Below are 14366 nucleotides of genomic sequence, written 5' to 3'. Positions count from 1 at the left end.
TTTTCGCGATGTACTTTCGATTTTACATCGCGAAATTTTATTACCGAATATACTGAAAATATAAACTTTTTTCAATTAATGTAATTATACCAGTCGTGATATTTTAATCAATATAAACTAATAATGGTAAAAAATACGGTATTTTAGAACTTTTATGTTTTCGTCAATCACGGTTGACGGTCCCTCTAATAAGGATTTGACACTCCTTCAACTAAGTACACATCTATATTACCGATTGATATGTATTTCTGTCAAATATACATGTCCAAGTATCAAAATGTACAATCTCGACGGTCGTGAAATGGGTTTTTTATGTATCATAATAAAGGTAATCATATGTGAAATACATTTGCTACGCAACATATACATCTTGCATCTGGATACATTAACATTACGGCCTTTATATGCTTGTTTCTTGTATAAATGCACAAACAATTAAGTTTCAGATTTGAATATATATCGCCTCAACTTCCAAACTTGGTCAAAAACTGTAATATGTATATAAACTATAATTATACGCAAATTTTCATACGTTCTTTACATGGTTTTCTCCAGACTCTCCGACATTCTTTATTTTAATGACGTTTTTCCCACCTGAGGATGTTGAAATAATCACATGTTCTTTAATATTTATCTGTTTTAATACAGGTGTGTTAAATTTGTAAGCTCATCTTAGCAATATAATACTTAGTAGAAACCCATTTGACTAAGCGGCCATTTTTATAATGTATGAAACAATCAAAAGAGTGAATCGCACATATGACATTCAGCCGACTGCAAAGACTATTTTGGACGCCTACTTTGTCTCCGATTAGCACTGTGATGGTTATTATTCCGGTATCTTTTACAGTCTTTGCCGCTTATGTTTCCTCTCTGTAGGAGCATCAACCATCGGTGTGCATGATTCAGGTTTGCAGCACAGTCTTGCGCGCAACAATCTATCAGCAAAGAGATCAGTCAATGACATCCCGAGTGTCAGGTGTGTATAAGTCTAATTGCGGTTGTCCTGTGTGGAGGATATTACATATTGTGCCCATAGTCATAAAAAATACGAGGTTAGCGTTGAATACAGAGAAGTTTATGTTGCGAGGCTTAGAACGCCGGGAGCGTCCTAATCCTAGTATTCTATTTATCCCATTTGATTTTTTTTCAACGTGACATTTAACATAAATAGATCTAATAACCTTAACAATAATTTTAATTCAGTCTTAAAAGCGCTTAAAATCTAAAGAATGTAACCATGCGTAGTGATATAAATGTATTTGTTCTGGTACGCAAAAAAGTCTTTAAAAAAATGCACACACAAACTGTAAAACAAGTAAAAATATCCCCATATGCCTCGATTCAATTTTACGCAGTATGCGAATTGTAACACATTACGACCGCAAAAAGAAGATTTTACTTTATTATAATTCATTTTATTTTCGAAAGAAAATGATCAAAATCCAATATGGCGGCGATTGCTCCTGACAAAATGATGTCGATGTCCACATTATGATACATGTACACCATCGACGACCTTGACAATTTCGACAAGTAAACAGACAATGGCAGCGACTGACACTTAATTTGACTTAATATACAGGGCAATACGTTTTCCGACTTCGGACGACGCATTTAAGGATGCGCACAACGTGTTTTTTATAAAATGTTATGGGTATGCCGTGTGCGATGCATCAATGGCGCCCATGTTAAAATCATTTCCCCGAGAACAGGGAACGACAAAAGTACAAACAAAAACCAAAACACGTTAGAACTAGTTTCTTACCTTTAATTATCCTTTTAAATCCATCTAATAATCCATTTAACTCAATAATTGACGATTTTGCATCTAGTGTCTTTAATAATTATTTTAGCATAGTTAAAAAAAGACCCTTATGCCATCCTATCACTATATTCAAATGAGTTAACGAACTCAATAAACTTTCTTCTTCAACACACGCTCCGTCATGTACTCTATGTACATTACTGCTGTTAAAATGAACCGGAGCAGTTTATCAAATAATAGCCGTTGGTAAACTCGGTTGCATTTGCAGATTTCTGCATACAAACATAATTATGTTTAAACTTGCACAATGTTTTATTTGTCTATGGTTAATGCCCATATTGTACAAAATAATTTAATATATAAATACACAAAGAATGGAAAACATTCCATTACACAACAGATAAATGAGTGGATAATACCCTTGTACAAAATGGGACATTCCGAATTCCAGTGTGGTGCTATTTTTACCATCTTATACTTTACACAGCTCTATGCCTAACGTGAATTTAATCGGAAAGCAAATATTGCAGATTATTTATGAATTGTGCGATATTTGTATGGCTTGACATTCTTAAATGTCTTAAGTATATGGATGGATTATAAACAATGAACATTACACGAAATAAGGAAAATGTGATAAATTGACAATTATGTCGATATACAGTACATGTACATGTGAAATAAGTCGCGGTTATAATAAAGCGTAAAAAAATTGGGGAAAATGACGCAATAAGTATGTCATTTTATGACGCCATCAATCAGCTGATTCATTATACAGATGGCGAAAAAATATGTCATATGACTAGATTTAAAGGTTGAAGGTCTCATACTTTTGAAGCTTAAGTTTTCTCGACTTTATTTCTTATGAAAAATCATTCAGTGGTAAAGTAAAAAGTAGTCCGTGCACGCGACAGGTATATCCCACAAGGTTGAATGCAGGCTAGTATATTCCATAACGTGTTATACCGTCAATGTCGCGTTGAAAATGGGATAAATAAAATTACACAACGTGTTCACTCAATGTGAACGAATATGTCACCAATCAACAAATGATATTTCATACAAAATATCTGGTATAAATGGCAGAGAGTGCAATTGTGGCAAGGTATCAGTTGGTATTGGCTTTCCAATCTTTGTGGATAATACGGTGTTACAATCGCAATAAAATGATATGTTTTCAAATTCTTTGTGATAATTTACGGTTGAATATAACTTTTAATAGGTGTGTTTGTTCATGCGCAATTTAGCACATGTAAACATGTATACCTCTAATATATAACAAGAGTTTTGTCCCACGTGTGAAAACGGACACAAAATGACAGATGTTTAAGGGGTGTGATACAAGAAAGAACTCATTTCTTAAGTAAGTGTATAAATTTGGCGATAGGGTCAATAGTTTTGGTCTGTGCGCTTTAACTCGAAAACGAATTATTAAATTTGTTAAAACCGTAAACCTAGAAACATTACATGAAGACATCAAATGTGATTCTCTATAGGATAAGAAGGGTCACTGTAAAAGTCATCATCACTCCCAACAACGTTACTGTTGAGCTAAGATATTTTGAAAACAACTGAGCTAGATTGTACATGAATGAAAATAAAATTAACTTATGCACTCCATATTTACTCAATGAAACGTTTCTTTTATTTTATTGACAATTTTTTACCTAAACTCGAATTCAATTTCTAAAATCAAGCTAGTCGTCCAGATCACGTTTTTAAATCATTTATCAGCACAATAGAAAAATCAAATGTTTACAATTTTAGTAAAAATTGTTTTTATGGTGACAATAGCTATAACCCATTCATCCCCACCTTTCGAAGTCTCGTAATGAATGTTCAGTGTGAAAATTAATTACAATAGACTTATATATTGTTTCTTTATTCAGCGGATTTTTTCCTTTTTTATTTTTAGACATTAATGTAAATACACACCATACGCAATCCGAAGTACTCACCAAGAGACTTAAAAATAAAAAATGGACTTCCGCCTACAACTTTGAGGGTTTAAATATATACAGCCTAAACATTGCGCTTTTGTTTTTAGCACACTGTTCTGAAGAATAATCTTATTATATGTTGAGTGTCATTCTAGACATAACTTACAAGTTGCTATAAGAAATTGCAGTTTTACGAATATTCTTTATTTTTTTTACTTAAGTCTAAGAATCGGTAAGTAAAAACGGAAGATGGATACTAGGTATGTATGAAGTTTCATTAAGTAATCTCAAGTAATTCACAAGCAAGTAACATAAACCATAGTCAATGCGAGCCAAGCCACCAATTGTTTGGGTTTAATGTCACATGGCAAAGGTTGATGTATTCTATTGTGCCCAATGTGCACTACACCTTCTGGTGGCTGACTTGATTGATTGAATATCGTATTATAGGGAGCCACATTTTATGAAGCGAAAGCAACACACGTTTATTACTCATATATTTTTTTATTAAATAACCGCGTAATAGGTGAATTAAAAAGAAAACCAATAGTATTGTTAACATACGATAAAAGTCTCATGCTTTGTAAAAAGCATTCATACGCAGTACAACGTATAATTTGTACTAAATTTCTGTCATATTCAAAGTATCATAGGGCGATGAATTGAGAATACGACGAGTTATTCACTGTCTCTGCAAATCAGCACGTGAAGTTTCTTCACAATGTCAGACAGTTCAGCGGAAGAGTCGACTGGGAACACGTGGCTTATATCAGGCTTTGCCTTGTCTTCATAGCTGGCTAACCTCATCAGCTGCTCCCTGTCTATTGACTTGCCCACACCAACCACGATGACTCGAGTGCTGTATTTAAGCCTCATAGCTTCCAAGAACGCCTTTTCCATGTCATCGATCTTTCCGGACAGGATCAGAACCGATACCCTGTTGACATCTGGGCGGACATTTCCGAAAGATGTTCTGATTCCGGACAGCAAATCTGCCGCGCTTTCAACCATTTGCTCTTGGACATTCGTCGCAAAGTCACTGTCTGCAGAATAATCTGATAGAGGCAAATCTGCATTTCTGCAACTTTCTTTCAGGCCTAGACGAATATTCTTTGAGTTTTTGAAAGCGCCACCCACGTGTTTGATGAACTCAATCACGTGGTCCATTGAGTCGCCTCCAATGCCGTGGATTCCAAACATTAAGTCACCCATAAAGTCAGACGAGCACGCTAGAACAAAGGTAAGCTTTTGAAAGATAATACACGAAAAGCAAAAGAATCACACCTCATGATTTAAGGCTAACATACAAATTATTGTTGCAATTATGGCAAAATATAAATCAAAGGATAAACATTCAAAGCTGTAAAAACTTTTTTGATCGATCATTCATTAAGAAATACGTCTATTACGAAAATTGCGTTTTAATACTATGAAAAGTTATTCATTAGACGCGCCTTACAATGTGCTCCTATGGACATGACTTCGAATATCAGCCAATGCAAATTTTTGACATATTCTTATATTACTTTGAATTATTTAAAATTATTAAGGACTTAACCAATCATAGTTTCTTTAGTAAATACATTTCCAAAATATTGATATATTTACATACGTCCCTTAAAAATTAGGTAAAAGAAAAAGGAAAGTATGTAACATAAAATGCAACCGATGAATGATTGTTTCATATTCATTTTGGCATCGAAAGGCTTGTTTTAAAAAATATAGTGACCTAAAAATGGTTTTGTGTCTAGAGCTTTTGCCAATCCGACCTCAGGAATTCGCTTATAATCTTGAAATAAATACATTAGCAATCGTGTTGTACCGACATATTTTATTTCCCTTCAATGTATAAATTCTATGTTATATTAAGACCCGCGCTTCTGGCATTCTGAGCCTTAACACTAGCCTAGTTTTCGCTATTACGACATGAACATGCATTCAAATCTATATGTGATCTAGCAACATGCTGGTTGTGTCTACTTACTTGGCTGATCACCCGGAACTGCAATACAAGACATCATCGTTTGATATTAAATATTTACAATTCTAAACCAACATGTACATAAAATGTAAACGATTTTGAAGATGGGAAAATATTTGTGAAAACTTGTAGGAGATAATTCAGCATATTTATATTAATATATGCATTATTAAAACATATATAAACAATCTAAAGCTGCACTCAGGATATTAACCTTTTATCGGGGAGTTTTTTTTATACATTTATTACAAAGAACAAAGTTTCAATTAACCAAATAAAACTGTAGTTAACATGACAACACATAAACAATAAACACACCTAACTATGAAACAGGAGAAAACGCATTGGGACGCTTAATGAAAAAAAATATCTTAACAAATGATAATGTTAAACACACTTACAGCAAGCTTACATTTCTTAAAGTGTTATTAACACGATATGCAACAAATGGACATTATGGAAACATGTTTGGCTCATTTATGATATATAACATTGACATTGTTCTTTAAGCATATGTTATACCGGGTAAACGTTTCTCGTATGCGCATAATGCTCGTGTTTATTTGTTACCACTCTTGACACTAAGAACAAATGTTTCAAATCTTTTTAACGTGGAAATAAAACACCAACATTTTTATGTTAATTGTTTTGTTATTATAAAGCGCCAACATGACACATAAGCACTTATGTATGTAATGGTACATTTCTCCTACGTGAGACCTTTACAGGAAAGAGGAATGCAAATCCTTAAGATTGATTTCAGCTCAACAGATTCTTCAAATGGCAATTGTTTTTTTCTGTGCTGCACTTATTTAAATGCAAAAGACGGGAAATTATTTAACACTTAGTTTGAAGTGTTTAAAAAGCAATAACCCATGACATAAACAATAGGTGTTACTGATTACCTTTGCAAGTCTTGAAGGCTAAAATTTCCCTAAATTTCCGAAGTGAGGCGTAGCCATCGACCACGAATGAAAAATCAGACACAGGTTTGGAGGCCATTGCTTCCAGTTCGCTCTTGTCAGTCTTGTTTCCAACACCTAAAGAGATAATAAGAAGCTGTGTATCAAAGATGACAACACCTGGGAGCAATATCTACCTGAATGGTTGCAACCGTACCATTTCACAGATCTTTGAATTATGTACGATTACAAAAGAACAATATTAAACATGTTAGATAATAAGCATCAAGGAATGATGGAAGACCAAAGAACACAATTGACGTTTTGTTAGGTTAAGGTTAATTTAAACATATTAAATTTAAATTGATTGTATCGAAAAGAGGCTTGTAGAAAGCGCTCTTGAGTTCGTGTCTCGAGAAGAACAGTAGTCGGTGTATTTGAAACGAATATAAGAATGCTCCTCGAACGGTGATTGCATTTGGGAGCTCTAAATCGCGAGGAGGACTTAGAATCCATAGCACAACGACATCAGCACGTAAGATTCGGGTATTGTATGTGTTTATTTCAATGTCATGAAACTAAAATATTTTGCAAAAAATCGTTCAACAATTGATGTATTAGTTTGCGCACATGGTTATAACCATATATATGAAAATAATTTACTCGTGGTATTGACTCTCTCGGTAATACTGCGACCGCTCAGCTATGTAAGTAAAGGTTAAGGTTAAAAAAGCTATAAAAAAATGCTCTGAAATTAATTGAGTTCAGGTACAGATGGCACGAAGCGTAGCACCATTTAAGAAGTAATTGCTAGAATAATTATAAGGATATACATTTAAGTAAAAACTTAATCAGCCTCAAAACACATAGGAGAGCAAATACTTTACCAACAGTAAACACATAGACTCCGCTTTTACGCGTGAGCTCAATCTGCTGCATTGTCTGGTCTGGCCTGGATGATACCCCGTCCGTAATGACCACAGCAATATGAGCTGCCCCTGGCCTCGCGCCATTCTTTGTCGAGAAGACTTCCCTCAGCATCAACTTTGTGCGGGAACCAATCGTTATTGGACATCAAATACATCATAATGAATTTATGTTGACATTTAGAACATACTACACCATCAAACGATTTGTGATGTATTGTTAGGTGCTCTAAATAAAAAAGTGCATTTCAGATGGATGATTTCGTAATGCCTTAAACTCTTTTCCAAAAATTAATTAAATTGAATTATTTGTTTTTGACGTCTTAAAATAATGTTTATCTGATAAAAAAACACATAATTTGTATTACGATATTTGTTTGGAGCTTAAATATTCCGCTTCTTTGAAATGTAATGTTAAGTGTTTCAATCATTTGTGTACGTACCTCAAGTGCAAGGTGAGTGTTGGTGCTGCCACCTGGTTGTGTAATTGTAGCGATCGCTGAGATAAGTTCCTTTCTTGTATTGTATTGATTGAGATGTATTTTAACCGCTGCTTCGTCGCTAAACGCTATTAAGGCGACCTGGAAAAACACGGATATCCATCGACATATTTTCTTACAATAAATAAGTTTTCCGAATAAAACACCATCAAAAAATCAATTGATAATTTAATATTATGTTATATTGTGATTCGCGCTATTTCAAAATACATAAACAATATTACTGCTACAATGTAGCCAACATTCATCGCTCGACCCGACAACACAAAGGCATGCTTATACTATGTCCGTTTTTTTTTAAATAAAACGTGCAAACGTTAAATATCGAACGAATAGCGAGCGCAGAATAAGTACCCGAGTTTTCCCACTCTCAACGTCAAAGTGGCTGATGACGTCGCCAATAAAGGTTTTCTGTGTCTCGAAGTCAACATTCCAGATACTGGATGAACTGTCCACGATGAACACCATGTCTGCCTCCTTACCTTGGCATGCTGTAAAGCGGTGTGATTGCATTTATTACTATTGTTACAGCAACTTAAAATACAAAACAATAATTTAAGGAACGCGTTAAAACTGTGTGTGTTTCCGTTTGCCCTGTCTTAAAATACCCCTACTTGATTAAATAGTTAAATTGTTCTTATGATTTTTATACAAAAGATGTAAACGCAACTGTAAGCATACAACCATGTGACCACCATGTGTGTTCGCGTTGCAATTTCTGAAAAAGTCTGAAATAATTAAGACCGCGTTGCTACGCATTGTAAAACGTTAAAATCATTTTCGAATATCATGTTCATTTTAATACAAAACTGGAACAGTATGTTTAAACTATAATTGTATTTGTTAATAACAACATCATTTAGTCCTAAATATTCACAATTTGCATCGTATTTCAAAGATTAAATTGTCCTCAAAGAACGATAGAATAAATCAACGAATTCTGATGGAAATGTCAGCATACTGATTATAGTCTGTCAATTCATTCGACATGAATAGGCCCAAAAGAATGATGACAGATTAATACTAAACATTATTTAGTTGTTACGATTCTTGATTATAGTTCATGCATAAATGCCAAAGTAAGCAAATACAGTTGAGTAGTCAAACTTACTTTTGTCTGGCTTTTCTTGCTGCACTGAAACAAACACAAACTTTTTTCATTTACAAGTACTAATAAGTACCGAAATTATATGCCTTTAAATCTATTGCTTAATAGCAATTGTTAACAGTTAATGATTACAAAATAATTCAAAAAATACTATGAGCTGTAAAATACTCAAGTAAGTAAGTTATTTTAAAGGGCATGTGATTTAAAATGTTAGTGTGACATTTACTATGTTACCATTTAAGGCGGACGGCTTAAGATTACTTATGCCATTTATCTTTTGAAACTCCGCAGTGCTATATTATTGTTAGCAACTAGGCCCTATGTCGTTATATTTCTGCTTCTTTAAAATAGTGTATTGTTTTTATCAGGAGTGAACATTCCAGAGACATATTTCAGTCGAAACAGAAAATGGTGTTGTTATTGTTATAATAAAACCTTTATTATATTTTATTCATTATTTGATGTGTGAAAATATGCTTTAATAAGCTATTGTTCCCTCGATTGTTATCTGATGACGGTTTTACAATAGGGTGCCACGAAATGTCTGTGTTATCTGTCTAGTTCATGTGTGATTACATAAGGTCCGTAAGAGAAGTTCGGGCCAGTCCACGATTTTACCACCATTATAATCTTGTTAACCGAATCAATACGTTATTGTTTGTATTTAAAATTCCTACAATAAGTAATCAGGGCGCTCCGTGACAATACGGTGCCATTGTTGCTGCTGTATCATTAAAGATTATATCGATTGTGTTCATAGTTTGAGCCCCTTCTGGGCCCAATCAGTGTAAATAAAATCCGATTATCGATCGTTTTCAATTATATTTTTTAGGAAACATCACATTAAAAAAACGTTCCGTTTTGTCTTGCCTACGATTGTCTGCGATTTACGACAATGTACGAGTTGATGCGCTTTGTTGAGATGCCATTCGATCTGAAAATTGAGGTTGATCATATACATCTCTGTACTGATTATAAATGTTCCAAGACTCAATCAATGTCCACGATTTACCTCGAGATCTGACAGGACCATCACGATTAATTCAAGATAAAGACAGACATTTCTAAAGTGGCACCAATCGAGATAGTTGGAGTAACAGACGTGCATTTTATCAATCTGATACACCGTCCTCGGTCAGATACAACTGTCACGTCAAAAAGATATCTCCTGAATAGGTTTAAATTTGAAGAGAAAACAAAACGTACTCTCTTAAATGTGAGAATAAAAAACGCTGACACAATTTCATTTTTAAAACCCATATACCATATCAACCGTTAATATTTCAATGCGATTATCATATAAATGGGTTGGCGTTGTTCATAAATACAGATAAGCAGAATTTTTCAAAGTTTTGGTGATCAGTATCAAGTAAATTATGATATTTTCATTTTATCCTTACCAATGCGCATATGTACATGCATGGAATACAGGTTTTTCATACATGGATCCTGGACACATTCACGAAACGCTATATATTTTCGTTTCAGCTTGTTATTTAATGCATGAAGCAACCAACTTAAGATTTTGAAGTAAAAAGGTCTTAATATCTACCAAATATTGAAAATCGGTGAAAACAAAATTGTACAATTGCACACTTTAAAAAGTATTTATTCAAACTGCATGTTTTTTACGAAGTCAATGAAAACTTTCTTACTTTGAGTCGTTGTTGCCGTTGTTGTCGTTGTTGTAGTTGTTGGTTCCGGTGTTGTTGTAGTTGTTGTCGTTGTCTTTGCTGAGGGATTCGAAATGATAATGTTCTGTTAACCAATATATTCGAATGGAAATAAATACAATTACTTAGCAACAACTGAAACATTACAATTTTGAACAAAATGTAAAAGCAATAAAGCTTGTTTTTTATCCAACTAATACAATATTATGAACACATATTTATTTATTTCAAAGAGTTATTTTTTGTCAAAACACCGACTTTTGCATGCACGTAGGCCAATAAGATTTTCCAATATCTGTTTAAACAACATTTATACGAAACGTTCTTACGTTCCGGACATGCTTGTTTGCCAACAAGTTCTTCATATCCCATGGTCTTCAGATCTTCGAACTTTTCTACTTTAAAGACATTCTCCTTAGCTGGGGAGCTTGCTATAGCCTCAAGCTCTTTAATATTTATCTGGAATGAGAGTTATTAATTTGTTAAAGCTCTAGTTCTAACAAACGCACAATGAAAACTTACACCTTTGAATAAACATATTATTATTTATTTATCGACAAAAGATAAGTTTAAACAATCGACAGTGAAACAATAACAAAGACCCTTACTTTGTGTCCGATCCCCACTGTGATGATTTTTATTCCGGCATCTTTTAAAGCCTGTGCTGCTGCCAGTGTTGCAGTATGATAGGTGCTGACTCCATCGGTGAGCAAAATACAAATTCGCGGGACATTTTCGCGCACGCCGTTTCCGGGAGCAAAGAGGTCGCTCAGCGCCTTTTCGAGTGCTTTGTGTGTATTAGTCTCGTTCCCGTTGTCCTGTGTGATCGTTGATACCTATTGGACCCAAATGTATACATACATATACATAGTGGTTTCGAACGAAATATATTTCATAATGTAGCTAGGGACAAGCTAACCATTGACTGTTCGGTGTTCAAATATGCCATTACACTTGTTACCGGTATATTTACAAATTGTAATTTTGAGGAAAAAAGTTGCAATCAAATGTAAACAATCGTTTTAGGCAATTAATACATAACTTACAAATTAATCGAATGAAACCATTTGAAAAATTTGCTACACTAAGAAATTGTTTGTAATACAAACAATTTGAAAAATATCGCCATACCTTTTCAAGTACGTCCTCCAGGTTATTGAAGTCTTTAAAATTGAACTGTTTAACAACGTTTTTGCTAAACGTGAGAGCGGCTACTTGCGTGTCTGTCGGATTTATTTTAAAGGTTTTGATAAGTTTTTTGACGAACTCTAACTGAATCGTGAAATACTTGTACCAGATGCTCGAAGAGCTATCGATTATAAACGCAACATCTGCCGGTTTTGGACATAGCTCCGCGCCTGTAAACAATTATGTAGTCATGCAATTGCATTTTGTAAAATTGAGGTCAAAAACTGTTTAGCACATCTTAAATTTCACGCAACTATTTACATAATCTTTCTTTTCCCAAATTATTATATGAATTAAACTGTAAATTGTACCAATACGACGATTTATGTAAATTCGGGATATATTTTATATTTCATTACTCAATAACACGTCAAACACGTATGAATGAAATAAAACCAATACAAATTAAATACTCACCTGTTGCTGTTGAAAATATCTGAAACAAAGAATAACAACACAATTAAGCGTAACAATATTTCTTAAAGGATATGCTATGTGAACATCACTATTACGAGATAGTATTGTAAAACGTTTGTTGACATAAACTATACGAATGCTAATTTGAAGTATTTAGAATTGAGATATCAACAAGTTAAATTTAAGGTTTACATTACCATGAAAAGCGCAAGCACGTACGTTGGCGACATTTTACGATCTAACTCCGGCTGTATCGACCTCGCATATAAATACTGCGTATGATTTGCCGTCGGAATGCAATAATGTAATAATTACATGTGTTAAGGGTAATTATAATTAATTATATTCCAGTTACAAACATAATTTTACATGTAAATGATCAGAGCTTACTGCATTCTTTCTTGACAAAGTATATTTATGTAACGCCAAAATTGGTCTATATGTAAAGGTTTGCTTCGGTCTAACTATGCACGGTATGTCTGTAATGTCTGTAAAATGGACGATTGTCTATGAGTAACACTGTTTCGGAAAAAACGTCTGCTAACATCATGCATTTCCGGTATACAAGCCATGGCTACAAAAGAATGAAAACAATGGTCTGAAAATTATACAATGATGAGGCCAGTCGGCTTAATTTGGTATAATTGCCATGTAATAGTGTGTAACACTATCAAAGGGTGCATGATTCATTGTTCCATTAATTGTATACAATTACTTGGTCTAACATGTACTGCATTTCTGCTCGCAAAAGGCATTTTAGTATGTAGTACTACAAGGACAAAAATTCCGCTTAACTGTTTTATCATCAAAATGTTATACACAACTATCGTAAAAAGGGTAAAACGAGAGCAATTATATGTTTTTCTAAGGCAATCGGCTTCGAGAAAACAGTTTACTTGAGAGAAAAAAACTAGCAATTGCTTAGTAAGTTCATCCGTTTCACGACCTTTCAAAGTATAGTATACTTATATTTTATTACAAAACTATCATACGTTCGTGAAATGTACAAGCTGTGTTTATACCAGATGATTTTTTCGCCAAATATGTAGAGATCCGAATAACAAAAAGTGGCAAAACAACTTTCACACATTGAACAAAAATTAAGAAAAAAATACCGAATCTCTGCGAACCTGTAATGTACTAGCTTGAACCTCTAGCTGCTCCGCCATCTAGCACATTCCATAATCCGCGCGATAACCGATGCGATATCGATGCGATGCGATAACCATCTAATGAGGTTCACCAAACGTATTGACATAAATTATGCGATTCGTTTTCAGCCGAAGGCACACCACGTGCCCCCCCCCCCCTTCGAAGGCGTGCCTTTAGACGGTGGTATTTTAAAAAATATCAATTAAAGTAAAGCTTACATAAATGTAGAAAATATGTGTTTCCATTCTCTTTAAAACGTAAGTAATATACAGTACATACGCTGCTTCCCCCACCCAACTCAAAACTGAATTTGCTTACGTTTGATCAAGTTAAGACGTTAAGCAGGTAGAATATTTAACGAGTAGAAGTGTTCAGTATGCGATGAATGTAAATGTTTAAAAATTGCTAACGCAGCCAATCGAGAAGAAATTTTAACAATCATAGCATATCGTTTCATTATCATTATTCTCTTGAAAGTAAATGTTTAGTACTCATCGAATGAGTACATTATTTATATCATCTACTGAAATATGTATTTGGTCTAAATGATATAAGAATTTTCGACGTTCTCTTGACATGCGCTTCGGTCATTTTTATTGCTCAATATGTTGTCGTTATAATAACTGTTATCACATGCCATACCCTGTTTACTAACAAAGTTCCTGAACTCGTTCAATAAAATATGGTATGATATGACAACATGTTTCAGATCCTATATTTATAATTAAGACGACGCAGTTTTAATGACGATGCTGAAAATAGTGATAATAATGATGGTGATTATGATTACAATGATGATAAGTTTATTGTT

At 33.9% G+C, this 14366-nt stretch overlaps 2 protein-coding genes across 4 annotated transcripts in view; one reads left to right on the top strand and one right to left on the bottom strand.

The window, feature by feature from the left end:
* LOC127879187 (prophenin-2-like) overlaps positions 1–14366 on the top strand; it is a 196579-nt gene that overhangs the window by 54288 nt on the left and 127925 nt on the right. The window lies entirely within an intron of this gene.
* On the bottom strand, positions 4180–12705 carry LOC127879183 (collagen alpha-5(VI) chain-like). Of its 2 annotated transcripts, XM_052425873.1 has the most exons (13): positions 12601–12705; positions 12404–12422; positions 11930–12156; positions 11407–11634; positions 11128–11257; positions 10781–10858; positions 9129–9152; positions 8372–8508; positions 7961–8098; positions 7479–7635; positions 6595–6729; positions 5693–5710; positions 4180–4937 (listed from the first exon to the last, which is right to left on the bottom strand). In XM_052425873.1, exons 1-13 carry the CDS (start codon positions 12631–12633, stop codon positions 4387–4389), a joined length of 1875 nt encoding a protein of 624 aa, XP_052281833.1. In that variant the 5' UTR covers positions 12634–12705; the 3' UTR covers positions 4180–4386. The 2 variants fall into 2 exon arrangements, with proteins under 2 accessions (XP_052281833.1, XP_052281834.1); XM_052425874.1 differs by lacking the exon at positions 9129–9152.

This window comes from Dreissena polymorpha, chromosome 4, assembly GCF_020536995.1.
Source record: "Dreissena polymorpha isolate Duluth1 chromosome 4, UMN_Dpol_1.0, whole genome shotgun sequence".
NCBI classification, from domain to species: Eukaryota; Metazoa; Mollusca; class Bivalvia; order Myida; family Dreissenidae; genus Dreissena; species Dreissena polymorpha.
The sequence above is the reverse complement of the archived record's forward strand: the minus strand, read 5'-3'. Positions and strand labels throughout refer to the sequence as shown.